A 27,070-nucleotide genomic window follows, 5' to 3' on the forward strand; every position below is an offset into this window, starting at 1 on the left:
AAACATTCCACTGATTAAAATCATATCTAGCAAAAAGTAGATGGTTGTGTTAGTTGGAGGTTATCTTCTCAGTCCCAGGACATTGCTGCAGGAGTCCCTTAGGGCAGTGTCTTAAGCTGAAATTTCTTCAGCTACTTCACCAATAACCTGCCCTTCATCATAACATCAGAAACAGGGATGTTTGCTGATGATTGCATAGTGTTCACGACTCTAAAGATGGTGAAATAATCTGTGTCCATATGCAGCAACACCTGGACAGCATTTAGGCTTGGCTTGATAAGGGGTCAAATGACAGTCACACCACACAATGACCAGGAGAGAATCTAATCATGTCCGCTTGACATTCAACGGCACGACCATTACTGAATCCGCACCATCAACATCCTGGGGGATTACCTCTGATCAGAAACTGAACTAGACTAGCCAGAGGCTAAGAATCCTGTGGTGAGTAACTCATTTCCTGACTCCCCAGAGCCTGTCCAGCATCTATAATGCTTAAGTTAATGTGTGTTGAAATCTTCTGCACTTGCCTAGTTAAATGCGACAATAATATTCAAAAAGAGTGACATCATTCAGGACAGAATAACTTGATTAGTTGTCACTCCATCCACCAGCGTAAGTACTCTCTCTCTCTCTCTTCACCATTAAAGCATAGTGGCAGCAGTGTCTACCATCTATAAGGTGCACAGCACCAACTCACATATTCATTTGACAGTGCCTTCTAAACTGCAACTTCTACCAGATAAGGACAACAGCCACATGGGAACACCATTACCTGTAAGTCCACTCCACATCACTCAGCATCCTGACTTGGAAATATATTGGCTATTTCTTCACTGCCGCTGGGTCAAAATCCTGGAACTCCCTCCTAACAGTGCTGTGGGTGTACCTACAGTGCAAAAACTGCTGCAGTTCAAGACAGCTCACCACCACCATCTCAAGAGTAACTGGGGACAGGCCACAAATGCTGTTCACATCACAGTAAAGAATTTCTTAAAAAAGGAAAGTGCTGAATATCAGAAGCTCCTTGGTTAGGAATTGGGATCATTCAAATTGGTGGATATATATACTGTATATTCCTTGAAATTATTTAAATGTGAATACTTTTTTAAAGACAAAGATCTTCAGTTAGAATAATCTGACTTTAGTTATTTCTTTATGGCACCTGATAACTAAAATTTTAACAAAAATATCTTCACATCAAATAGATAAAAGTACATTATAATTTCATCTTTAGCCTTTAAACTGTGTTCATACTAACATTTGGAGTATTATTTTATAATGGTTCAATTTCACAGGGAAATATTAAATAAACAGGACACAACAATAATATTTTTCAAGACCATTTTATTAAATTCTATGAGAAGGTTTTATTAATATTGGAAAAAGATAATTATGACCAATTTAAATCCAATGTTACCACCTTCAATCGCACAAATAATTTTGTTCTCTTTTCTATAACTAAACATTCCTGCTTTTATTTGTTTATATATTAGATTGACCATTCTGACTTCATTTTTCTCCTCAAATTTACCATTAAACACTAAAAATGAGTTCTCAGGTGACTGAAGTGGCCAGTTTGTGACCAATAATCTCTAACAGATGGGCAGACAGTCGTTGGAGGAGCAGGTGAGGTGCCTGGGTTGCAGTGTGTTCCTTTGACTTCAGCATGCTTTCAGCAGTGAAACCTGAGGTTTTCAGATGCTTTTCCTCCACTTTACGTGGTCTTGGACCAGGGTTGAATAGATTCCCATTTGTTTTGTATTTTAGCTTCATTCTAGCGAGGAGCTTGCTGAGGGTAAGATGGAGCATTGCAGCAAGGAAAATTGAGATGTTTGTCGGTGTGATGACACAGCCTTGTTTGAACCCAGTCCGAATCTGAATTGGGTGTGTGGAAGATCCATTGGTCAGGATCACATCTTGCATGTCATCATGGAGCAGACAGAAGATGCTGACAAACCTTTGGGATCATGTGAAATAGAGTAGGGTGCCCCATAATCCCTCACAGTTGGCCATGTCGAAGGGCTTTGTGAGGTCAAAGGCAGCCATGTACAAGGGTCAGTGTTGTTCCCTGAATTTTCTCATGTAGTTGCTGCACAATGAAGATCGTGTCTGCTGTGCCACTTAATGGGCAGAATCCACATTGTGACTCTGGGAGAAACTCTTCAGCCACAGGGACAAGGCGATTAAGGAGGATTCTTGCATTTACATTCCCTGTGGCCAGCAGCAGGAAAATTCCTCTGTTGTTGTCATTTTCTTTGAAGATGGTCAAGATCATGGCATCTCTAAGATCACCTGGCATGTTCTGCTCCTTCTAGATAAGGGAAACGAGATCATGTATTCACACCAATAATGCTTCTCTGCCATGTTTTGATGCTTCATCTGGCATTCCAGCCTCTCTGGATACCTTGTTTAGCTGTCGGATAGCCTTTCTGACTTCGTTCCAGGTTGAGCTTGTGCTGTGATGGTAGTGGGTAGCATGCTGTGGGATGTAATCAAGGACATTTGCACTGAAGACTGAGCCTCTTAAGGAGGTCTTCAAAGTGCTCCTTCCAGTGGGTGCTGACTGCCTCTCTACAATCATCCACACACTAATCACCAAGCTGCATATCACTACCATAGCAATATACACCAGCTTTTGGAGCGTTTCTTGCACAGCATTTATGTATAATAGATGCTGCAAAGAGGTTTCTGGAGACTTAAAAATTCATCCGTCAGTTGAATTTCCACTCCCAACAATGGCTAGTTAAATTAACTTTGTCCTCTGGTTTAACTTGATTTGTGTCCACTTTTATACTTTGTTGACTTCTTCTGCCAACCTTGAAATAGTACTTCAGATTAACCTTACCCAAACCTAGTGTTCCAGATTAACTTTACCCAAATTTTGTTCCAGATTAACCTTACCTAAACCTAGGTAACTTTATATAGGAACATAGGAATTAGGAGTATAAGTAGGCATCAAGCCTGCTCCACCAGTCAAATCATGGCTGGTGTCTCCATGGTTTCAAATCCACCTCCCCACCTGTTCCCCATATCCCTTTTTCCTATTTTTATTAGAAATATATCTATCTCCTTCTTGAAACCATTCACCTATTCAGACTCCACTGCGCAATGGGACAGCGAGTTCCACAAATTTGCCATCTTCTGCAGGAAGCAGTTCCTCCTCATCTCAGTTTTAAATCTATTGCCTCTCAACCTATTCAAGAACAAATAACAAAGAAAATTACAGCACAAGAACAGGCCCTCCAAGCCTGCTTTGACCATGCTGCCCATCTGAACAGAAAGTCCCTACCCTTCCAGGGACCAATAACATCCCTCTATTCCCATCCCATTCAGGTCTTTTTCAAGATGCTCCTTAAAAGACACTATCATATCTGCTTCCATTACCTCCCCCGGCAGCGAGTTCCAGTAACCCACCACCTCTCTCCTATACCAATGACCACTTGTTCGAGATTGCCCCATCTATTCAGTATCTATTTACTTTATTAATCCTTTTAAAATTTTATATACATTGATCAGATCCCCTCTTGTCCTTCTAAACTCCAAACTGTTTAATGTCTCCTCATGCATCAACCCCTTCATCCCCGAAATCTGGTGAACCTCCTCTGAAATGCCTCTAATGCCACCACATCCTTCCTCAATAAGGAGACCAAAACTGGAAACAATATTCCAGATGTGGTCTCATTAACACCCTATAAAATTGCAACAACACCACCATTTCACACTTCTGTCCTTTTGCAATAAATGCCAACATCCCATTTGCCTTTTTTATTATATGCTGCACCTGCATACTGACCCAGATCCCTCTGCCTGGATGCATTTTGAATCTGATTTCCATTTAGGTAATAATTTGCCTTTCTATTTTTTCTGCCAAATTGGATATCCTCACACTTATCCACATTAAACTCCATCTGCCAAATTTTGGCCCATTCTCCTAGCCTGTTTTATATCCATTTGTAGTATCTTTTAACATCATCTGCAAACTTTACTACGTTACACTCTGTCCCTGCTTGCAGATCATTTATATAGATTGTAAACAGTTGAGGCCAGTGAACTGACCCCTGCAGTACCCCGCTAGTTACACTTCACCAGTCAAAGAAGGACTCATTTATCCCAATCCTCTGTTTTCTGTCAGTCAGCCAATCCTCAATCCAATCTAGTAGTCTACCCCTAATCTCCTGTGATCTCAACTTCTGGATCAGTCTTTTATGCAGCACCTTGTCAAATGCCTTCTGGAAGTTTAAATATACCATATCCACAGGCTCCCCACTATCCACCTTGTTAGTTATGCCCTCAAAGAACTGAAACAAATTTGTCAAGCATAACTTTCCCTTCATAAAACCATGCTGAGAATGGTGAATTGAGCTTTCCAAATGCTCATTCATCTCCTCCTTTACGAGCGATTCCAGCAACTTCTCCACCACAGAGCTCAAGCTAACTGGCCCCTATAGTTTTCTACTTTTTACCTCTATCCCTTTTTGAATAGGGGCATCACGTTAGCGTGTTTTCAATCTATCAGGACCGTACCAGAATTTGAGGAATTTTGAAATATCACAACCAATGCATCCGTTATCTCTTCTGCCATCTCTTTTAATGCCCTAGGGTGCAATACCTATATTTAGTGTTCCAGATTAGATGATCTAGGTAAGGTTAGTATTCCAGATTAACTTTACCAAGATTACTTAGTGTTCCAGGTTAACTTTACCTAGATTATCTAGTGTGCCAGATTAACCTTACCTAGATTACCAAGTGTTCCAGTTTAATTTTGCGAAAATTACCCGGCGCTCTGAATTAACTTTACCTGGACTGGACTGTTTAATAGGTGGTATAGTTTCATAAGGTTTCCTATCTATCATCTCTTTCTAAGGCTAATGAGACCTCATCTCTCATAACTCAATCCTTTAATTCTAGGGATTGAACTGGTGACTCTTCTCTGTACCATCTCTAAAGTTTGAACGTTTATCATACATTTTGATGTCCAAACAGAACACAATATTCAAGGTGTATTCTAACCAGGCAATGTACAGTTTTGGCATTACTTTTTCCAACTGTTCTAGTCATATATGCTAAGTGCTGACTCCCCTCCGATTTGATTTTCAAGTTTGCTCACAACACCACCATAGTGGGTCAGATCTCAAACAATGATGAGACAGAGTACAGGAATGAGATAGAGAATCTGGTGAACTGATGCGGCAACAATAATCTTTCTCTCAATGTCAACAAAATGAAGGAGACTGCCATCGACTACAGGAAGCGTAAAGAAGAACATGCCCCTGCCTACATCAACAGGGACGAAGTAGAAAGGGTCGAGGTCTTCAAGTTTTTAGGTGTCCAGATCACCAACAATCTGTTCTGGTTCTCTCATACCAACACTATAGTTAAGAAAGCCCACCAATGTCTCTACTTTCTCAGAGGACTAAGGAAATTTGGCATGTCAGCTACGACTCTCACTAACTTTTACAGATGCACCACAGAAAGCATTCTTTCTGGCTGTATCACAGCTTGGTTTGGCTCCTGCTCTGCCCAAGACCGCAAGGAACTACAAAAAGTCATGAATATAATCCGATCCATCACACAAACCAGTCTCCCATCCATTGACTCTGTCTACACTTCCTGCTCCCTCAGCAAACAGCCAGCATAATTAAGGACCCACGCGCCCCAGACATTCTCTCTTCCACCTTCTTCCATCGGGGAAAAGATGCAAAAATCCGAGATCACGTACCAACTGACTCAAGAACAGCTTCTTCCCTGCTGCTGTCAGATTTTTGAATGGACCTACCTCACATTAAGTTGATTTTTCTCTACACCCTAGCTATGACTGTAACACTAAATTTTGCACTTTCTCGTTTCTTTCTCTATGAACAGTATGCTTTGTCTGTATAACGTGCAAGGAACAATACTTTTCACTGTAAATACATGTAACAATAGTAAATCGAATCATTCAGATCCCTTTCTGCTTCACCTTCAGCCACTCCTGTGCCAACCTTAAAGTTTGTCTCCTTCCACAATACATAGCATGTCTTCTTACATATATATATATATATAGAGAGAGAGAGAGTGTGTCATTATATAATGTAGAATATGTCTTCTTATACATAGTGCATCTCCTTTCGCTTTGTGGACTTAAATTCCTGATCCTATTGATTGTTTTGAATGGCCCACCACAGTTCACTGTTTAAGCTCCTAAATGAGGAATAGCTACTTAGTTAAAGAGCTGTACTGAGGCAGAAATGATTGCTTTATGAAAAGATCAGTACACGGAGAAAATAAAACACAAATACTGGAACAAAGGGTTTTTACCAACATTTTAGTGGTATGAATGGAATCAGTGTTAATATAACAAAGTAAAATCAGTGTTTAGTTTATTTGTAGTCCACTCAGTCTTATCACATATTCTGCGATATGTGTAGTTACAATTTGACAGAATTCAATATTGATTTTTACTAACAAAGCTCCATCTATTCCGTGACATTATAAAACCATTGCTACTGTTCATGTTTATCAGTAACATTCCCAATGTCAATTCTCTTGTCTGAAATTCTCTTTAGTTATAAATTTATTTCTTCCAATGTTAACTTGGAAAACTGGAAATTTGAGGCTTCGCTGCCTATGAAGCTTATGAAGGATAAAATCCTTACATTTCTTTTGGCTATTGGCAATATTCGGTGTTAAAGTAAAAGCAAAAGACTACGGATGTTGGAGATCTGAAATAAAAAAAGAAAGTTCAGGCAAGTCTCAGCAAGTCAAGCAGCGACTAAAGAATTGTATTAGGCTTGAAACATCAACTCTTTCTCTCGCCACAGATGCTGCCAAACCTGCTGAGATTTCCAGCACATTCTGTTTTTAATTTGGTGTTAAAGGAACACACGATTATCCTGTAAAGTCTTTCAGGTTCTTTTACTAAGTTACTATGTAAGTGTGGAATGACAGTTTTGGTAAAATATTTGTATAATTGTGTCACTGATCACATATTCCACAATCTTGGTACACCCTTCCAGTATGGTGCCTAGTTAATTCCTGATAGAAAAACTGAGCTGAATACTCTGGAATCAATCTCAAAGTCCATTTCATGTGTTCATTACTCTTTGCACAAAAGAGAATTTCCTGATATATATTTTTTATCTGGTTAAGATTACGCCCTTTGTCCTACCCTTGCAATTTAATCTAAATGTTTACTGGGTTTATGTTTCCTATACCATGACTTATCTTATACAAATGAAGATTTAATAATTTCCCATTTAAATTAATTGGCAGATTTTCATTTTCAGGACTGATATTATGCAGCCCTGATTACACTTTTTCATTGTCTTGGCTTTTTAATCATCATTTTTTCCTCTCCTCAACAAAGCTACACTTTTTGTGGTACTTTTAACTTAACAAAACATCAAAGTCACTTCACAGAAAGAAGCGGAAGTAAACAGAAAGGGGTGAACAATTCTGTTGACATTGGTTCCTTCTACCACCTAATTCCAAAAAGAAATGTTCATATTATAACCTTAGATAGAGGAGTGTTGGCAAGCTTTTCAAAAGTGAGGACCATTAATGCCCAGTGCAATCCCATTCTCACCTAATGTTCACATGTACATATTTCCTATTGGTTCAGTAAGTAGTGAAATAGCACAAGAACCAGGTCTGGTTTTCTCCTTCTGAGCCAGGAAGGCTAAATCCACTGAACCACTCAAAAAAAGCTCTCCCTGGCAGTAATCAACTAACTCAACACAGCCAAGATTTTTCTGGTCTCTATGTGACTGAGTATTAACATAATTAACAAAGTTAAACTTCTGCTTCACTGAAATAATATCTAACAAAAGCTGACATAAGCTACTTAAGGAAATATTAGAAGGATCTGAGAACAAATGAAAATCCAGGGGAGACAGTGATGTAGTGGGATGTCATTGGACTAAAATTCCAGAGACCCAGCAATAATCTGAGGACAAGGGTTCAAATCCCATCATAGCAGCTGGTGAAATTTGAATTTAGTTAATGAATCTGGAAGGTATGTTCACCATGAAACTATAGTCGATGGTCATAAAAACTTTAGAACAGGAAATCTACCATCTTTTCCTGGGGCCTACTTGTGACTCTGGATTCACAGCAATATAACTGCCCTCTGAAATTGCATGCTGTCACTGTTTACTAAACCGGCAGAAAATATTGCAGAGCCACTGGCTCTGATCTTCAGGTCGTCGTTGGTCTCTGGTATAGTACCGGAAGATTGGAGGACAGCAAATGTTGTCCCATTGTTTAAGAAGGGGAACAGAGACTTCCCTGGGAATTATAGACCAGTGAGTCTTACTTCTGTAGTGGGCAAGGTTTTAGAAAGAATTATTAGGGATAGGATTTATAGTTATTTGGAGAGTAATGAATTGATTAGAGATAGTCAGCATGGTTTTGTAGTGGGAAGGTCGTGCCTTACTAACCTTATTGAGTTCTTTGAGAAGGTGACCAAAGAGGTGGATAGGGGTAAGGCAGTAGACGTGGTATATATGGATTTTAGTAAGGCGTTTGATAAGGTTCATCATGGTATGCTTCTGCAGAAAATGCAGATGTATGGGATTGGTGGTAATTTAGGTACTTGGATCAGGAATTGGTTAGCAGATAGGAGACAGAGGGTGGTGGTTGATGGTAATTATTCATCATGGAGTTCGGTTACGAGTGGTGTGCCTCAGGGATCTGTTTTGGGGCCACTGCTGTTTGTAATCTTTATTAATGATCTGGATGAGGGTATAGTTGGGTGGATTAGTAAGTTTGCTGATGACACCAAAGTCGGAGGTGTGGTAGATTGTGAGGAAGGGTGTCGAAGTTTGCAGGGTGACTTGGACAGGTTGCAGAGCTGGGCTGCGAGGTGGAGGATGGAGTTTAATGCGGAGAAGTGTGAGGTAATCCATTTCGGTAGGAATAACAGATGTGTTGAGTATAGGGCTAACGGGAGGACTTTGAATAGAGTGGAGGAGCAGAGGGATCTAGGTGTATGTGTACATAGATCCCTGAAAGTTGGGAATCAAGTAGATAAGGTTGTTAAGAAGGCGTACGGTGTCTTGGCGTTTATTGGTAGGGGGATTGAATTTAGAAGTCGCAGCGTCATGTTGCAACTGTACACAACTCTGGTGCGGCCGCACTTGGAGTACTGTGTGCAGTTCTGGTCTCCACATTACAGGAAGGATGTGGAGGCTTTGGAGAGGGTGCAGAGGAGGTTTACCAGGATGTTGCCTGGTATGCAGGGGAGGTCCTATGAGGAGAGACTGAGGGATTTGGGGTTGTTTTCACTGGAAAGAAGGCGGCTAAGAGGGGATCTTATAGAAACATATAAGATGATTAGAGGTTTAGATAGGGTGGATGGTGATAGCCTGTTTCCTCGGATGGAGAAAGCTAGCACGAGGGGGCATGGCTTTAAATTAAGGGGGGGTAGTTATAGGACGGATGTCAGGGGCAGGTTCTTTACCCAGAGGGTGGTGAGGGACTGGAATGCCCTGCCTGCTGCAGTTGTAAATGCGCCGAGTTTGGGGGCGTTTAAGAGATTGGTGGATAGGTTTATGGACGAAAAGGGATTGGTTTAGATTAGTGGGTCAATGTTTTTTTTAAAAATAAGACTGGTCGGCGCAACATTGTGGGCCGAAGGGCCTGTTCCGCGCTGTAATGTTCTATGTTCTAAAATAATACATGTGAACATTAATAAGAATAGTTCAAGGGCAACAAGCATTGGCCTTTCCAGCAATACCCGCATCCTATAGAAAAATAAAGAAAATAAAAACATTTTAAATCAAGACTTCCTGGACCAAGAGTCAATGATGACCAGAACGATGGGTGAATGAGACATTGTTGCAAGCTCATCTTGGGGTCAACTGCTATGCCAGAAGAAGTGAACGATCGGGTTTAGCATTAGACATGGCCAGAGAGAGAGTAGAATTGGTGATGGTGGAGCGGGTTTTGTGACAGATAAAGGCAATGACATCAGTCTTCCAATTATTTAATTGTCAGGATTTTTTGCTCATCCAAAGCTGGATATCATACAAGCTGTGTGACAAATCAGAGGCAGGAGGGAGTGAGCTAATGGAGTGTTGAGCGGGCTGCCATCAGCATCGCACATTAGTTACTTGTTAACAATTCTTTAAATAAAAATTGAATTTCTGGACCATTTGCTATCACCCCGAACTATTAGAAAAATAGATCATTCACTAGTCTGAGATACATTGTACGCATCATTATCAAACAGGCTTTCACTGGTTAGACTCAAGTGCACTACATTATCTGTTTACTCATTGTCCAGGAGATTAATGAATATATAAAACAAATGATTAATTGGTCTGTAGTTTAGTGCATTATATCAAACTGGTTACTTATTGACGATGAGCTGAATGCAATTATTCATTGGCCAGCAGCTAAGTTATATTAAGCAGGTTATTCACTGCAGATTGTGAATTGTACTGATTACAAACCCGTCTTTCAGGAAAATCGTCATCATCCTCCTCAATAACCTCCCTCTCTGACAGGATTGTATCTCCAGTAATGTCATCAGTTTCCTAAAATAAAATACAAAAAGCTCAATATTACTGATAGAATAACATAAATGGTTTGTGCTAAATACCCACAAAGTAGGTTCAAACCCAAGCGCCAAATACCTGTAATCTTGCCAGTGAGGAGTGATTGAATGCTACCGATTTATATAATAGGTTGTATGAGGAGACTGGCATTTGCATTTAATCCAGATAAATGTAGAGAAGCGAAACAAACAGAAATATGTTTCTGTTAGCCTTTTTTAAAAATTTGAAAAAGCAGCGAATGAGTTCACAAACACAGATTTGTAATAGTGTTGCTATACCATTTTTAAAGGTGATTGTCAAGTTATTCTCCATGAAAATGATCAGATACAAGTTGATACAGCTACCTTTATACTGCCTACTTCAACCTGTGCCTCAGTCATTTCCACTTCCCACACTAGCTTTCCTTGAATTTTAATGAACAAAATTGACACATTAATGCTGCAAATTTGGATGAGTTACAAAGACACACATTCCTTATGACCATTATTGATGGCAAAGTGCAGATTTATTTTCCTTTGTTTCAAACTGAACATAAACAGTTCCAAAACATGACAATTCAAAAGAATAGATCAAACAATGACCACTTAACATGCTGATTTGCACTCCTGTGATGTTAATATACCTTTAAGAAAGTTTTTTTTAATGTTCTCTGCAGTTGTAAGCAAGCTTTTTTGGCTTCAGTTGTTTTTACATTATGGCACCAGGTTGTCTGGAAAGGTCTTTTTTATTGATCCTTAAGTGGCTTGGATGGGAGTTATTTGTTTTACTTTGGATTCTTTTGTAACTCTACATTGTTCAGAGAAAGTCTGGCTTTGCAGGTCAGGTGACAGTTTTTTTCATTTTCAGTTCTGAGCTGCAGTTTAGTTTTAACAGGGATAACAAGCTGATCAGAAGTCTCTTTCTGTTTTATTTGGAAATTCTTCTGGTTAGCTGAAAGCAAGGTTTTGCTTTACAGAAGGGGAGCACCTTCTCGGCCCTTTGGCTAAGATCAAGTGTAGTACTGACATGATGCGCTTGGTTGCAGTCATTAGGTTACATTTCAGTTTCATTTGAAGCAATTTTTAAAAGTGGCATCTCGGCCTTTTGGCTAAGATACAAATGAGATCAAGCCTTGGAGGAGAACCTATGCCTATTCCAATCAGCTTGGATCATGCAGATCAAGCCCAAGACAGGAGATAAGAGTCCTGTCTTGTCAGCTTCGATTGGGAATGTCTCAACTTGTTGAGATTCTGAATTGGACTTGATTTGATTTAATTGGAATAAAAACAAAAAAAGGGGGGAGCACTTGCTATCGGTGGTTTGCCTAGAGTCCCCGGTGTTTTGAGAAGCTGTTCTAGTTTCAAACTGTTCTGAATGTTTCAAGAGGACTGCAGCATTCGTCCAAAGAACTCAGCATGGGTATCGCGTGAACATTAATCTTTGCTGTGTTAAACCTGTGAGAAGAGTTTTGTTAAAGGAAGTTTGATTTTGATTGGAACATCTTAGATACGTTTGTTAAGAGTTATATATTGTTGTGGTTAGAACAAAGAATACAGTACAGGAACAGGCCCTTTGGCCACCAAGTTTGTGCTGACCACGTTGTCCTACCTAGACCAACTACCTGTGTCCCTCTGTATCCTGCCTGTTCATGTGCATATCCAGATAAGTCTTAAACATCATTAACATATCTGCCTCAATCACCTCACTGGACAGTGCATTCCAGGCCCCCACCACCCTCTGTGTAAAAGACTTCCCCGCACATCTCCACTGAATCTTTCCCCCCTTACCTTGAACATGTACCCCCTTGTGTTTGTCAGTTCCGCCCTAGGAAAAAGCTTCCAATTGTTTACCTTATCCACGCCCCTCATAATTTTATAAACTTCTATCAGGTCATCCCTCAGCCTCCATCTTTCCAGGGAGAACAATCCCAGTTTAGTCAGTCCCTCCTCATAGCTAATACACTCACATACCAGGCAACATCCTGGGAAACCTTTTCTGTACTCTCTCCATAACGACCATGTGACAAGATGGACTACAGGAAAGAGGTAGAGAATCTGGTGAACTGCTGCGACAACAGTATTCTCTACTTGAATGTCAACAAAATGAAGGAGATAGTCATTAACTTCAGGAAGTGTAGTGGAGGATATGCCATTGCCTACATCAATGGAGACGAAGTAGAAATGGTCAAGAGCTTCATGTTTTTAGATGTCCAGATCAGCAACATCCTCTCCTGAGACAACACTATAGTTAAGAAAGCCCATTTTCTCAGAAGACTAAGGAAATTTGGCATGTCAGTTACAACTCTCACCAACTTTCACAGATATACCATAGAAAGCATTCTTTCTGGGTGTATCACAGCATGATATGGCTCCTACTCTATCCAAGGCTGCAAGAAACTTCAAAGGGTCGTGAACGAAGTCCAGTCCATCACTGAAACTAGCCTCCCACCCATCGACACTGTCTACACTTCCCGCTGCCTCGGAAAAGTAGCCAGCATTATTAAGGACCCCACACACCCCAGACATTCTCTCTTCCACCTTTTTCCATCGGGAAAAAGATACAAACGTCTGAGGTCATGTACCAACCAACTCAAGAACAGTTTCTTCCCTGCTGCCATCAGACTTTTGAATGGACCTACACGCTAGCTATGACTGTAATACTATATTCTGCTCTGTCTCCTTTCCTCCTCTATAAACGGTATGCTTTGTATAGTACACAAGCAACAATACTTTTCACTGTATACTAATACATCTGACAATGGCAGTGTGGCAACTAGAATTGAACACAGTATTCCAAATATGATCTCACCAACATTTTATATAATTGTAACATAATTTGCCAACTTTTATACTCTGCCCCAGCCAATGAAGGCAAGCATGCCAATTGCTTTTTTCACCACCTTTTCCATTTGTGCTGCGATTTTTAAGGACCTGTACTTGCAGATCTCTGTGTCTATGTTCCTGATGGTTCTGCCATTTATCTTATAGCTCCCACCTGAATTGGATCTGCCAAAGTGCATCACCTCACATTTGTCCAGATTAAGTTCCATCTTTTTGATTTAGTATTGTCACGTGTATTGGTGTACAGTGAAAAATATTGTTTCTTATGCACAAATGCTTTACTAAAGTCCATTGTATATTTTTGTCACTTCCTCAAAAAAACTCAATCAAATTACTGAGACACAATCTCCCTTGTACAAAACCACGCTGTCTCGCTAATAAGACCATTCAGTTCCAAATTTTCTATGGATCCTATCCCTAAGGATCTTCTTTGTTGGTAAATGATAAAAGTTATTGCTTTTTTTTCATACATGTTAAATATATTCTTAAATAAACTTTGTTTGATTAAAGCTCCCTTGTGGGTTATTTGAATCATACCTGAAGTGAAACATATCATGCTTATCCTGGCCAAATTCAAGATGCAAAACTTATGATCCAAGCAGACTCCACAGAAAACTTTAGTGTTTCTGACCTGAACCGTAACACTACTGCATTCAAAATTGCTAAACTCAACAAGTTTCACTGACAGTATCTTTAACATAGTAGCAGTCCCATTGTACTTTTTTTGTAGGATTACCAAACAAAAATTTAAATTGTGCCAATTTTGGAGATGATAGGGCAAATAATCAAAAGCTTTGTTGGAGAGATGAGGAGTAGTTTAGGATGGAAATTTTGGAGCTTAGAGCCTAGGCACTGCTGCCCGTGGTACAATGGTTATGCAAAGAGCCAGATTTGGGGGAAACACAGGGTCATGCGGGGTTGTAGGACTAGATGAGATAGCAAAGAATGGGGAGGAATTTATGAAGAAATAGAGAAAGCTGCATCCATTGGCTCCTGTGCCTAATTTAAAATGTGTTAAATGGCCATTGACTGAACGTCCACATTTCAAACTGAGAAACCAAAGTCTTTATCCCCACCAGAGAAGCTTGGCTGTCTTGTTTGGTTTCTGAGCTTGCAGTCTCAACCTTGTGGATAATCTTTGGCCTTTCTGTGCATTTCAGAGATTTTGTGGTCATGTCTAATCCTGTGCCACTGAAAGCATTAGGATGAACTCTCAGAGCATTGATCTTGCCTGTGGGGTTTTGCTCCACAGTATAAGTATGGTCATTCTACTGATTTGGGTATTGATTTCCCTGGTCTGGAGCATCCCTGTGCATTTGCTGCTTGATGAGCCACACTGTGAGTTGACTTCTGCACCACAGTTTATTTTTTCCCCTTAAAGTGGCTTTGTGCTACCCACAGAGCTCTGACTGCCTATCCATCTGGACTGCCTTTCCCAGGATTAGATCTTCCTTTGATTGCATAAGATCAGAGAGTGCATCATATGCTCTCTTACCACTATTCTGTCTCTGATAAGTTCAGATTTTAAGTCTACATATTCAGAACCTTCTGCCATCCTGTACAGAAAATTAATGAATGAATCATAGGAACGAGTGTAGGAAATTCGAGCCTGCTCTGCCTTCAATATGATCGTGGCTAATCATCCATTTCAATGCCTTTTTCATCACACCATCCCCACATCCCATTATATCATTGGAATTTAGAAATCTGCTTCAAACATACTCAATGACTGAACTTCTACAGCCCTCTAGGGTAGAGAATTCCACAGATTCGCAACCCTCCGAGTAAAGAATTTCTTCTCATCTTGGTCCCAAGTGGCATCTCTCTTATTTTGATTCAAGACTCCAGGAGAAACACCTTATCTGTGGGCTAGACTGGGACTGCTGCAGGTGAAGAGGGAACAACAAGAAGGAAAAATATAAGTGACTTCATCTACACTGAGCTGCCTGCCACAGACACAATTGTCTGTGCTGGTACCAATAGGAGTGACCTTAAATGGGGTGAATAAGCACACGGGGAGTCGGTGGCTCTGTGGTATTGTCGCTTAACTAATAATCCAGAGATCCAGGGTAATAATCCAGGACCCAGATTCAATTCCCACCACAGGAGATGATGAAGTTTAGGAACTCAATAAAATATCCGGGATTAAAAATTTAATGATGGCCATGAAACCATCGTTGACTGTCCCTGTTGTACAGATTCAGTCCCTGAATCTGTACACCAGGTTTGAGATTCTTGCTCCCAGTGTGGACGGGAATAGGGACTGCAGGGAGGATGAGCAAACTGCCCACGGCACTGTGATGCAGGGAGCCATTCAAGTGGAGGAAGTAAAAAGAAATGTAGTAGTAATTGGGGATAGTTTAGTTAGGGGCATTCACAGTGTTCTTTGTGACCAGGAACGAAAATCCCAAATGTTGTATTGCCTACCTGGTGCTCGGGTCCAGGATATCTCATCAGAGCTACAGAGGAACTTGGAGTGGGAGGGTAAGAATCCAGTTGTCGTGGTCCACGTAGGTGCCAATGACATAGATAGAACAGGAACAAAGGCTCTACGGAGGGAGTATGAAAAGCTAGGAGCCAAATTAAAAAGCAGAACCAACAAGGTAGTAATCTCTGGATTACTACCTAAGCCATGAGCGAATTGGCGCAAGGTCAATAAGATTAAGGAGGTGAATGCGTGGCTCAAAGATTGGTGTGGGAGGAATGGGCTTGAATTCATGGGGCATTGGCACCAGTATTGGGGAAGGTGGGACCTGTTCAGATGGGATGGTTTCCGTCTGAATCATGCTGGGACCAGAGTCCGGGCGAATTGTATAACTAGGGCTGTAGATAGAGCTTTAAACTAAATAGTGGGGGTGAGGGTTCAGGATTATGGGGAATTATAAAATCAAAGATAAACGAGAGGGTACGAGTGCAGGTTAATGATGAGGACATTCAACTAATTAAAGGAGTCGAGGGCTCAGGAGGGGTTAGTAGTGTTTCAACAAATCAGGTCCAGATAAAGGCTAGTATAAAGACACTTTACGTGAATGCACGTAGCATTCGAAACAAAGTGAATGAGTTGATGGCACAAATCAGTACAAAGGGTATGATCTAGTGGCCATTACAGAAACGTGGTTGCAAGGTGACCGGGACTGGGAACTGAATATCCAGGGGCATTCAGGGGAGTCAGTTTAGAACAGAGTTGAGGAGGAACTTCTTCTCTCAGAGGGTAGTGAACCTCTGGAATTCTCTGCCCGTTGAAGCAGTGGAGGCTACTTCGTTGAAAATGTTTAAGTCAGGTAGATAGAGTTCTGATCAATAAGGGAATTAACGGTTATGGGGAGCAGGTGGGTACATAAGAACATAAGAAGTAGGAGCAGGAGTAGGCCATCTAGCCCTTCGAGCCAACCCCGCCATTCAATAAGATCATGGCTGATCTGAAGTGGCTCAGTTCCACTTTCCCGCTTTCTCCCCAAAACCCTTAATTCCCTTGTCTGTCAAAAACCTATCTACCCGTGTCTTAAATATATTTAGTGAGGTAGCCTCCACCACTTCAATGGGCAGAGAATTCCAGAGATTCACCACCCTTTGAGTGAAGAAGTTCCTCGTCAAATCCATTCCAAACTGCAGCCCCCCCCCCCTTATCTTGAGGCTGTGCCCTCTAGTCCTGCTGTCCTTTCTGAGCTGGAAGAATCTCTCTACCTCTACCCTATCCATCCCTTTCATTATCTTATACATCTCTATAAGATCCCCCCTCATCCTTCTAAACTCCAATGAGTACAGACCCAGTCTATTTAGTCTCTCTTCACAGTCTAACCCCCTCATCTCCGGTATCAGCCTAGTGAACCTCCCCTGCACTCCCTCCAAGGCCAAAATATCCTTGCGCAAGTGCGGCGACCAAAACTGCATTCAGTACTCCAGCTGCGGCCTCACCAGTGCCCTGTACAGTTGCAGCAAGACCTCCCTGCTTTTATATTCTATCCCCCTCGCTATAAAGGCCAGCATCCCATTCGCCTTCTTGATCATCTGCTGCACCTACAGACTGGGTTTTTGCGACTCATGCACAAGGACCCCCAGGTCCCTCTGCACCGTAGCATGCTGCAGCTTTTCGCCCTTTAAATAGTAATCCCTCCTACTATTATTCCTGCCAAAGTGAATAACCTCACACTTGCTAACATTGTACTCCATCTGCCAGGTCCTCGCCCATTCGCTCAGCCTATCCAGATCCCTCTGCAGACTTTCCACACCCTCCGCACAATTTGCTTTTCCACTCATCTTTGTGTCATCAGCAAATTTTGTCACCCTACACTCAGCCCCCTCCTCCAGATCATCTACATAAATGGTAAATAGCTGAGGCCCCAGCACCGATCCCTACGGCACCCCACTAATCACCAACCGCCAATCAGAATAGCACCCATTGATACCAACTCTCTGCCTCCTATTAGACAACCAATCCTCTGTCCACGCTAACACCTTACCCCCAACTCCATGCCCCCTAACCTTCTGAAGCAACCTTTTGTGCGGCACCTTATCAAACACCTTTTGAAAATCAAGAAACACCACATTCACCGGTTCCCCTCTGTCTACTGCACTGGTCACATCCTCATAGAATTCCAATAAATTTGTCAAACACGACTCCCCCTTAGCGAATCCATGCTGCGTCTGCTCGATCGAACCATTCCTTTCCAGGTGCCTCGCTATTTCTTCTTTGATGATGGATTCAAGCATTTTTCCAACAACAGATGTTAAACTAACCGGCCTATAACTCCCTGCCTTTTGCCTACTACCTTTTTTAAACAGCGGCGTAACATTAGCCGTTTTCCAATCTTCCAGCAGTTCCCCGGAACCCAGCGAAGTTTGGTAAATAATCACTAAGGCATCTACTATCACCTCTGCCATTTCCTTCAGAACCCTGGGATGCATTCCATCCAGCCCTGGGGACTTGTCCACCATCAGTCCCGCTAGTCGATCAAGCATAAGCGGGTAAGTGGAACTGAACCACTGTAAGATCAACCATGATCTTATTGAACGGCAGGGCAGTTGCGAGGGGCTAAGTGGCCTACTCCTGCTCCTATTTCTTATGTTCTTATAAAAATGCATCCAGTTCTCTAATGTCATTTAAAGGAAGGAAACCTGCTATCCCTATGTAGTCTGCTACCTACATGTGACTTCAACCACTGCAATGTGATTGACTCTTAGATGCCCTCTGCAAGCCACCACTACAAATGGACACAAAGGAATGAAACCAGACAGACCACCGGCATCAACTCAGGCACCAGAAACAACAAAGGCAAACCTAGTGCCGTCAACCTGTAATGTCGTCCTTATTAACATCTGGGGGTTGTGGCAAAATTGGGAGAGCTATCTCACAGACTAGTCAGGAACTAGCTTGACATTGCCATACTGATGGTATCATATCTCACAGATAATATGCCAGACAACACCATCCCTGGATATATCCTGTCCCATCAACAGGATAGATCCAGCAAAGGTGCTATACAGTCAGGTGGGAGTTGCCCTGAGAATCCTAAACATTGACTCTGGACCCTATTAAGTCTCATGGCGCCAGGTTAAATGTGGGCAAGGAAACCTCCTGCTGATGATTAACAAGTACCATCTCCCCTCAGCTGATGAATCAGTACTCCTCCACCACTTGGAGGAAGCAAGCAATGAGGGCGGCAAGGGCATAAAATGTGCTCACTGTCCACTATCAAGAGTGGCTCAATAGTGTCACCGCAGACCAAGCTGGCTGGGTCCTAAAGGACATAGCTGCTAGACTGGGACTGCTGCAGGTAGTAAGTGAACAACAAAAGGAAAAATCATAACTGACTTCACCTTCGCCAACCTACCTGCCGCAGATGCATCTGTCCATGACGCTATCTGTGGGAGTGATCACCGCATGGTCCTGTGGAAGCAAAGGCTTGTCTAGGGATGTCAGAAGTTGCAGCGAGACATAGATAGGATGCAAGACTGGGCAGAGAAGTGGCAGATGGACTTCAACACGGATAAATGTGTAGTGGTCCATTTTGGCAGGTCCAATGGGATGAAGGAGTACAATATCAAGGGTAGGACTCTTAGCAGTGTTGAGGAACAAAAGGATCTTGGGATCCAGGTCCATAGGACTCTTAAATTGGCCTCGCAGGTGGAGGATGTGGTCAAGAAGATGTATGGTGTACTAGCCTTCATTAATTGAGGGATTGAGTTTAGGAGTCAGGAGATAATGCTGCAACATTATAAGACCCTTGTCAGACCCCACTTGGAGTAATGTGCGCAGTTCTGGTTGTCTCACTACAAGAAGGATGTGGAAGCTATTGAAAGGGTGCAGAGGAGATTTACAAGGATGTTACCTGGATTGGGTGGCATGCCTTATGAGGATATGTTGAAGGAGCTAGGTCTTTTCTCCCTGGAGACACGAAGGTTGAGAGGTGACCTGATAGAGGTTTATAAGATGTTGAGAGGTATAGATAGGGTGGATTCTCGGAGGCTATTTCCCAGGGCTGAAATGGTTGCTACGAGAGGACACAGGTTTAAGGTGCTGGGGAATAGGTACAGAGGAGATGTCAGGGGTAAGTTTTTCACTCAGAGGGTGGTGAGTGAGTGGAATCGGCTGCTGTTGGTGGTGGTGGAGGCAAACTCGTTGGGACCTTTTAAGAGACTTCTGGATAAGTACATGAGATTTAATGGGATTGGGAGTTATAGATAAGCCTGGTAGGTATGGATATGATCGGCGCAACTTGTGGACCGAAGGGCCTGTTTGTGCTGTAGTGTTCTATGTCCACTTTGAGGGTATTCTCCATCATGTTGAGTGGCACCGCCACCATGCTGAATGGGATTGACTTTAAACAGATTTAGCAGCTCAAGACTGGGCATCCATGAAGTGCTGTGGGCCATCAGCAACAGCAGAATTGTACTCAGCCCCAATCTGTAACCTCATGGCCAGGCATATCCCCCTCTCTACCATGATCACCAAGCCAGGGGATAAACCCTGATTCAATGTAGAGTGCAGGAGAGCATGCCAGGAGCAACATGAGGCATACCTAAAAATGAGGTGTCAGTTTGGTGAAGCTGCAAAACAGGATTACTTGTGTGGCAAACAGCGAGTAATAGACAGAGCTAAACGATTTCACAGATCAGATCTAAGCTCTGCAATCCTACCACATCCAGCCTTGAATGGTGCTAGACATTAAACAACACACTGGAGGAGGAAGCTCCACAAATATCCCCATCCTAAATGATGGAGGAGCCCAGCACATTAATGCAAAAGATGAGGCTGAAGTACTTGCAATAATCTTCAGCCAGAAGTGCTGAGTGAATGATCCATCTCGGCCTCTTCCGGAGGTCCCCAGCATCACAGATATCAGTCTTCAGTCAATTTGATTCTGTCCACAAGATATCAAGAAAAGGCTGAAGACACTGAATTCTCTGGGCAATGGGTTGTGACAATATTCCAACAATGATACAGAAGACTTGTATTCCAGAACTTGCTGCGTCCCTAGCCAAGCTGTTCCAATACAGCTACAACCCTGACATCTACCTGACAATGTGGAAAATTGCCCAGGTGTGTCCTGCACACAAGGAACAGGACAAATCCATAAAAATACTGTGGCTACCAGAGTAGGTCAAAGGCTAAGAATCCTGTAGCAAGTAGCTCACCTCCTGACTCCCCAAAGTCTGTCCACCATCTACACGGAACAAGTCAGGAGTGTAATAGAATACTCTCTACTTGCCTGGATGGATGCAGCTCCAACGACATTCAAGCAGCTCAACGCCATCAGGACAAAGCAGCCCGCTTGATTGTTACCCCGTCCATAAACAGTCAATCTCTCCACCACCGACAAACAGTGGCAATTGTGTGTATCAGCTACCAGATGCACTGCAGGAACTCATGAATGTACTTTAGGCAGCACCTTCCAAACCTATAAACTACTATCATTTGATCGGACAATGGCAGCAGATACCTGGGAATACCACCATCTGGATGATTAACTAACAGAAAGCAGAGTGGGGGTAAATGGGTGTTTTTCTGGTTGGCGATCAGTGAGTAGTGGTGTGCTTCAGGGATTGGTGTTGGGACCACAATTGTTTATGATTTAAATAGATGATTTGGAGTTGGCGATCAAGTGTGTCACAATTCGCAGGTGACATTAAGATGGGTGGCAGAGCAAAGTGTGCAGAGGACGCTGAAAGTCTGCAAAGGGATATAGATAGTCTAAGTGAGTGGGCTAGGATCTGGCAGATGGAGTACAATGTTGGTAAATGTGAGGTTATCCATTTTAGTAGGAATATCAGTGAAATGGGCTATTATTTAATTGGTAAAAAATTGTTGCATGCTGCTATGCAGAGGGATCTGGGTGTCCTTGTGCAGGAATCTCAAGGTGTTGGTTTGCAGGTACAGCAGGTAATTAAGAAGGCAAATGGAATTTTGTCCTTCATTGCTAGAGGGATGGAGTTTAAAAACAGCGAGAATATGTTGCAGCTGTATAACGTGCTGGTGAGGCCACACCTGGAGTACTGTATACAGTTCTGGTCTCCTTACTTGAGAAAGGATATACTGGCACTGGAGGGGGCGCAGAGGAGATTCACTGGGTTGATTCCGGAGTTGAGAGGGTTGGCTTATGAGGAGAGACTGAGTAGACTGGGGCTATACTCATTGGAATTCAGAAGAATGAAGGGAGATCTTATAGAAACATATATGATTACGAAGGGAATAGATAAGATAGAAGCAGGGAAGTTGTTTCCACTGGTGGGTGAAACTAGAACTAGGGGGCATAGTCTAATAAGAGGAAGCAGATTTAGAACTGAGTTGAGGAGAAACTTCTTCACACAAAGGGTTGTGAATCTGTGGAATTCCCTGCCCAGTGAAGCAGTTGAGGCTACCCTCATTGAATGTTTTTAAGGCAGGGATAGATAGATTTTTGAACAGTAAAGGAATTAAGGGTTATGGTGAGCGGGTGGGGTAAGTGGAGCTGAGTTCACAGAAAGATCAGTCATAGAACATAGAACATAGAACACTACAGCACAAACAGGCCCTTCGGCCTACAAGTTGCGCCGATCACATCATCACCTACCAACCTACAGACCTATCTATAACCCTCAATCTCATTAAACCCCATATACTCATCCAGAAGTCTTTTAAAAGACCCCAGCGAGTTCGCCTCCACCACCACTGACGGCAGCCGATTCCATTCACTCACCACCCTCTGAGTGAAAAACTTACCCCTAACATCACTTCTGAACCTCCCTCCCCACACCTTAAATCTGTGTCCTCTCGTAGCGACCATTTCAACCCGGGGAAATAGCCTCTGAGAGTCCACCCTATCTATTCCTCTCAACATTTTGTAAACTTCTATCAGGTCGCCTCTCAACCTTCGTCTCTCCAGGGAAAAGAGACCCAGCTCCCTCAACCTAACTTCATAAGGCATGCCTCCCAGTCCAGGCAACATCCTTGTAAATCTCCTCTGTACCCTTTCAATAGCTTCTACATCTTTCCTATAGTGAGGCGACCAGAACTGCGCACAATACTCTAAATGAGGCCTGACAAGGGTCTTATAAAGTTCCAGCATTACCTCCCGACTCCTAAACTCAATCCCTCGATTAATGAAGGCCAGTACACCATACGCCTTCTTGACCACCTCCTCCACCTGCGAGGCCGATTTAAGAGTCCTGTGGACCCGGACCCCAAGATCCTTCTGCTCCTCAACACTACTCAGACTTCTGCCCTTGATAGTGTACTCATTCATCCCGTTGGTTCTGCCAAAATGGACGACTACACATTTATCCGCGTTGAAGTCCATCTGCCACTTCTCCGCCCAGTCCTGCATCCTATCTATGTCCTGCTGCAACTTTTGCCATCCTTCCAGATCATCCACAACACCACCGACCTTCGTGTCATCAGCGAACTTACTTACCCATCCCTCCACTTCCTCATCCAGGTCATTTATGAAAATGACAAACAACAAGGGTCCCAGAACAGATCCTTGAGGCACTCCGCTGGTGACTGACCTCCATTCAGAAAAAGCCCCATCCACAACCACTCTCTGCCTTCTGCAGGCAAGCCAGTTCTGGATCCACAAGGCCAAAGCCCCTTGGATCCCATGCCCTCTCACCTTCTCAAGAAGTCTTGCAAGAAGTCATGATCTTATAAAATTCAGAGCAGGCTCGAGGGGCCAGATGGCCTACTCCTGCTCCTACTTCTTATATTGTTATGTTCCACTCCAAGTCTCTCACCATCCTGACTTGGAAATATAGCTATTCCTTCACTGTCAGTGGATCAAAATCTAGGAATTTCCTTCCTAACAGCACTGTGGATGTACCTACACCTCTGGGACTGCAGCAGTTCAAGAAAGCAGCTCACCACCACCTTCTCAAGGGCAACAAATTCTGAACTAGCCTGCGATGCCCACATCCCAAAAATTAATTTTCTAAAACTCTATCTATTCCATTGACAGGTTCTCATGGCTACTGCACCCCTTTGTTAAATTTAACACTTTTGAGTGCTTTGTTGCTTCTTAGATTAAAATAAATACCAAACAATTTTCGTACTTTTTCAAATTTAGCAGATAATTAATTGATTCCCTGTCATGCAATAATGTTTTCCACAGTCACATCTACTGAGCAAAGGAGCGTTATTGGTCAGCTTCTCACTTTTAGTGTAAACATTAAGCTGAATCTTGGGAATCTTTTCCTCTAAGTCCCTAATTTAATTGGGTCTTGGATAAATCCAAATTGATTTGGAAGTCTGGAATTCTGATCAATGGTTACATTTTTCTGCTTGAAGAGCTTTCTGCATTTTATGATGCTGCTGCCCATTCACCTGGAGACAAAGGGATTTCCCACATTCTCAGTGCGGTTAATTGAAATGCTGTGGGTGAACTCAAAGCCCTGTAAGGTCTCTGTCAGCCAACATCCTGAGGTGTCCACATTAACCCCCCACAATGCCCAGGACATCAGGCCCTACTCATTTCATTCCTCCATGTCCCCTGCTTACCTCTCTGCCTTCTTTTAGATGCCTCTTTATTATGCTTTGACTCCACTTCACATTTCCCCCACTCCCGACCACTGCCACCACTGATTCACCCTTGCTGGTCCCAAGCCTCCATGCCAGCTGCCATTCTGCTACTCCCTTCCCACATGCCAGACCATTCAATTACTAATGACCTCCGGTCACAATGACACAAAGCCAACTGGTGGTACACACCACCTTTAAACAAACCAAGACCAACTTGAAGAGACTCTCACACACAACTGACTTTAAAAAAATTACGCTAATGAGTATTCATTGCATGCAAATATATTACAAAGGCCCCGCTGACTTTATCTCTGCATCGCAACCTGCTAATGGGAAATTGAAATTTTGCGTGCTGCCTATTCAGTCATCACACATTTCCCACTTTTGTGGACTCCACAAAATCCTCTCTATAAGTTCAGTCAAACTATGGTAAGTCATAAAGTTAGCTCCAGCAATTACAGACCAGTCAATTTAATATCAGTGATGGGCAAGCTTCTGGAAACAATTATTTGAGAGAGAATTAGCAGTTCCATGGAAAAGTGTGGCTTGATTAGGAAGAGCCAACATGGAATTCTAAATGGGAAATCATGTTTAACTAACTTACTGGTTTGAGGTCAATGAAGGTAATGCTGTTGACATGGTATACATGGATTTTCTAGAGGCATTCAACTTGTGAGAAAAGTTATAGCTCATAGAATAAGAGGGACCAAAACAACCCAAAATTGGCTGAATAATAGGAAGCAGAGAGTAATGTTCAATGGATATTTTTCAGGCAGGAGGCAGGTTTGTTGTGGTGCTCCTCAGGAGTCAATATTAGGATACTAGCTTTTCCTGATATAAATTAAAGATCTAGATCTTAGTATGCAGGGGATAATTTCAAAGTTTGTGGATGACCCAAAACTTGAAGCATTATAAATTGTGGAGAGGACAGTGTGGAACTTCGAAAGGACATAGACAAGTTGGTGAAGTGGGCAGATAGGTGGAAGATAGGTTTAATGTGGAGAAGTGTGAGGTAATGCATTTTAGTAGGAAGAATGTGGAGAGACAGTATAAAAAAAGGGTAAGACTTTTAAGGAGGTGCAGGATCAGAGGGACCTCGGTGTATCTGTGCATAGGTCATTCTGGGTTTTAATAGCAGGGGCATAGAGTAAGTACATAAGAACATAAGAACATAAGAAATAGGAGCAGGAGTAGGCCATCCAGCCCTTCGAGCCTGCCCCGCCATTCAATAAGATCATGGCTGATCTGTCATGGCTCAGTTCCACTTTCCCGCCCTCTCCCCATAACCCTTAATCCCCTCTCTTATCAAGAACCCATCAACCCGCTTCTTAAAAATATTTAGCGAGGCAGCCTCCACCACTTCAACGGGCAGAGAATTCCAGAGATTCACCACCCTTTGAGTGAAGAAGTTCCTCCTCAACTCCGTTCTAAACCGCCTCCCCTTTATCTTGAGGCTGTGCCCCCTAGTCCTACTGTCTTTTTTGAGCGGGAAGAGTCTCTCCACCTCTATCCTATCCATCCCATTCATCATCTTATACGTCTCAATGAGATCTCCCCTCATTCTTCTAAACTCTAACGAGTACAAGCCTAGTTTATTCAGCCTCTCCTCATAGCTCAATTGCAAGTACAATTGCAAGGAGGTTATGCTGAACTTATACGAGACACTAGTTAGACCTCAACTGGAGAATTGTGTATAGTTCTGGCTGCCACGCTATTGGAAGAATGTGAATGCATTGGAATGAGTAAAGAAGAGGTTTACAAGAATAGTTCCAGGATGAGAAACTTAAGTTATGAGGATAGATTGGAGAAGTTGGGCTGTTAACCTTAGCGGGAAGGTGGCTAAAAGAAGATTTGATGGGATGTTAAAAATCATGAGGAGGTTGGACAGAGTAGATCAGGATAAACTGCTCCTACTCATAAAAAGATCGCAACCCAGACAGCACAAATTTAAAATGATTTGCAAAAGATGCAAGTGTGATGTGAGAAAGAACTTTTTCACCCAACGAGTGGTTGGGGTCTGGAATGCACTATCTGGAAGTGTGGTGGAGGCAGGTTCAATCAAGGCATCCAAGAGAAAATTAGATGATTATTTGAATAGAAATAAATATTTTAGATTTGTACGGGGAAAAGGCAGGGGAATGGCACTAAGTCATGATGTTCATTTGAAGAACCGGTGTAGACATGGTGGGCCAAATGGCTTCCTTCTCCACTATAACAATTCTGTAATACTGTGCATTCAATAAATAATGTCCTTGAATTGCTCAGTTGTAAAAATCCAACTGTTTACAACGTTTTTTCAGCATAGGTCACCTCTGCATAAAATTGCCCTCTGAATTAATCTAACAAGCTCCTCAGTTATACAAGTAATTACAACCAGAATGCCCACTTTTTTAAATTCATTCACAGGATGTGGGCATTGCTGGCTAAGTCAGAATTCATTGCCCATCTCTAACTATCTTTAACATGGTGCTGATGAGCTGCCTTCTTGAACCACTGCACTCATTATAGTGTAGGTACACATATAATGCTCTTAGGGAGGGAGTTTCAGGATTCTGATCCAGCAACAGTGAAGGAACGGCAATATATTTCCAAGTCAGGGTGGTGTGTTGCTTGGAGAAGAACTTGCAGGTGATGGTGTTCCCATCTGCTGCCCTTGTCCTTCTAAGTGGAAGAGGTCATGAGTCTGAAGATGCTGTCTTAAGGAGCTTTGGTGAGTTCGT

The 27,070-nt window shown here is 42.4% G+C and overlaps 1 protein-coding gene across 1 annotated transcript in view; it reads right to left on the minus strand.

The window, feature by feature from the left end:
- Nucleotides 1–1,425: 1,425 nt before the first annotated feature.
- The window catches only part of LOC145361757 (uncharacterized), a 40,546-nt gene continuing 14,901 nt past the window's right edge, over nucleotides 1,426–27,070 (minus strand). The window contains exons 4-5 of the mRNA XM_080217699.1: nucleotides 10,437–10,520; nucleotides 1,426–2,314 (exon numbers count right to left, since the gene is read on the minus strand). Of these exons, the coding sequence (XP_080073825.1) occupies nucleotides 2,036–2,314; nucleotides 10,437–10,520 (363 nt within the window). The 3' untranslated portion in view covers nucleotides 1,426–2,035. The remainder of the gene's footprint in view (nucleotides 2,315–10,436; nucleotides 10,521–27,070) is intronic.

Source organism: Carcharhinus amblyrhynchos, chromosome 35 (genome assembly GCF_965287045.1).
Source record: "Carcharhinus amblyrhynchos chromosome 35, sCarAmb.v2.hapA, whole genome shotgun sequence".
In the NCBI taxonomy this organism is placed as follows: Eukaryota; Metazoa; Chordata; class Chondrichthyes; order Carcharhiniformes; family Carcharhinidae; genus Carcharhinus; species Carcharhinus amblyrhynchos.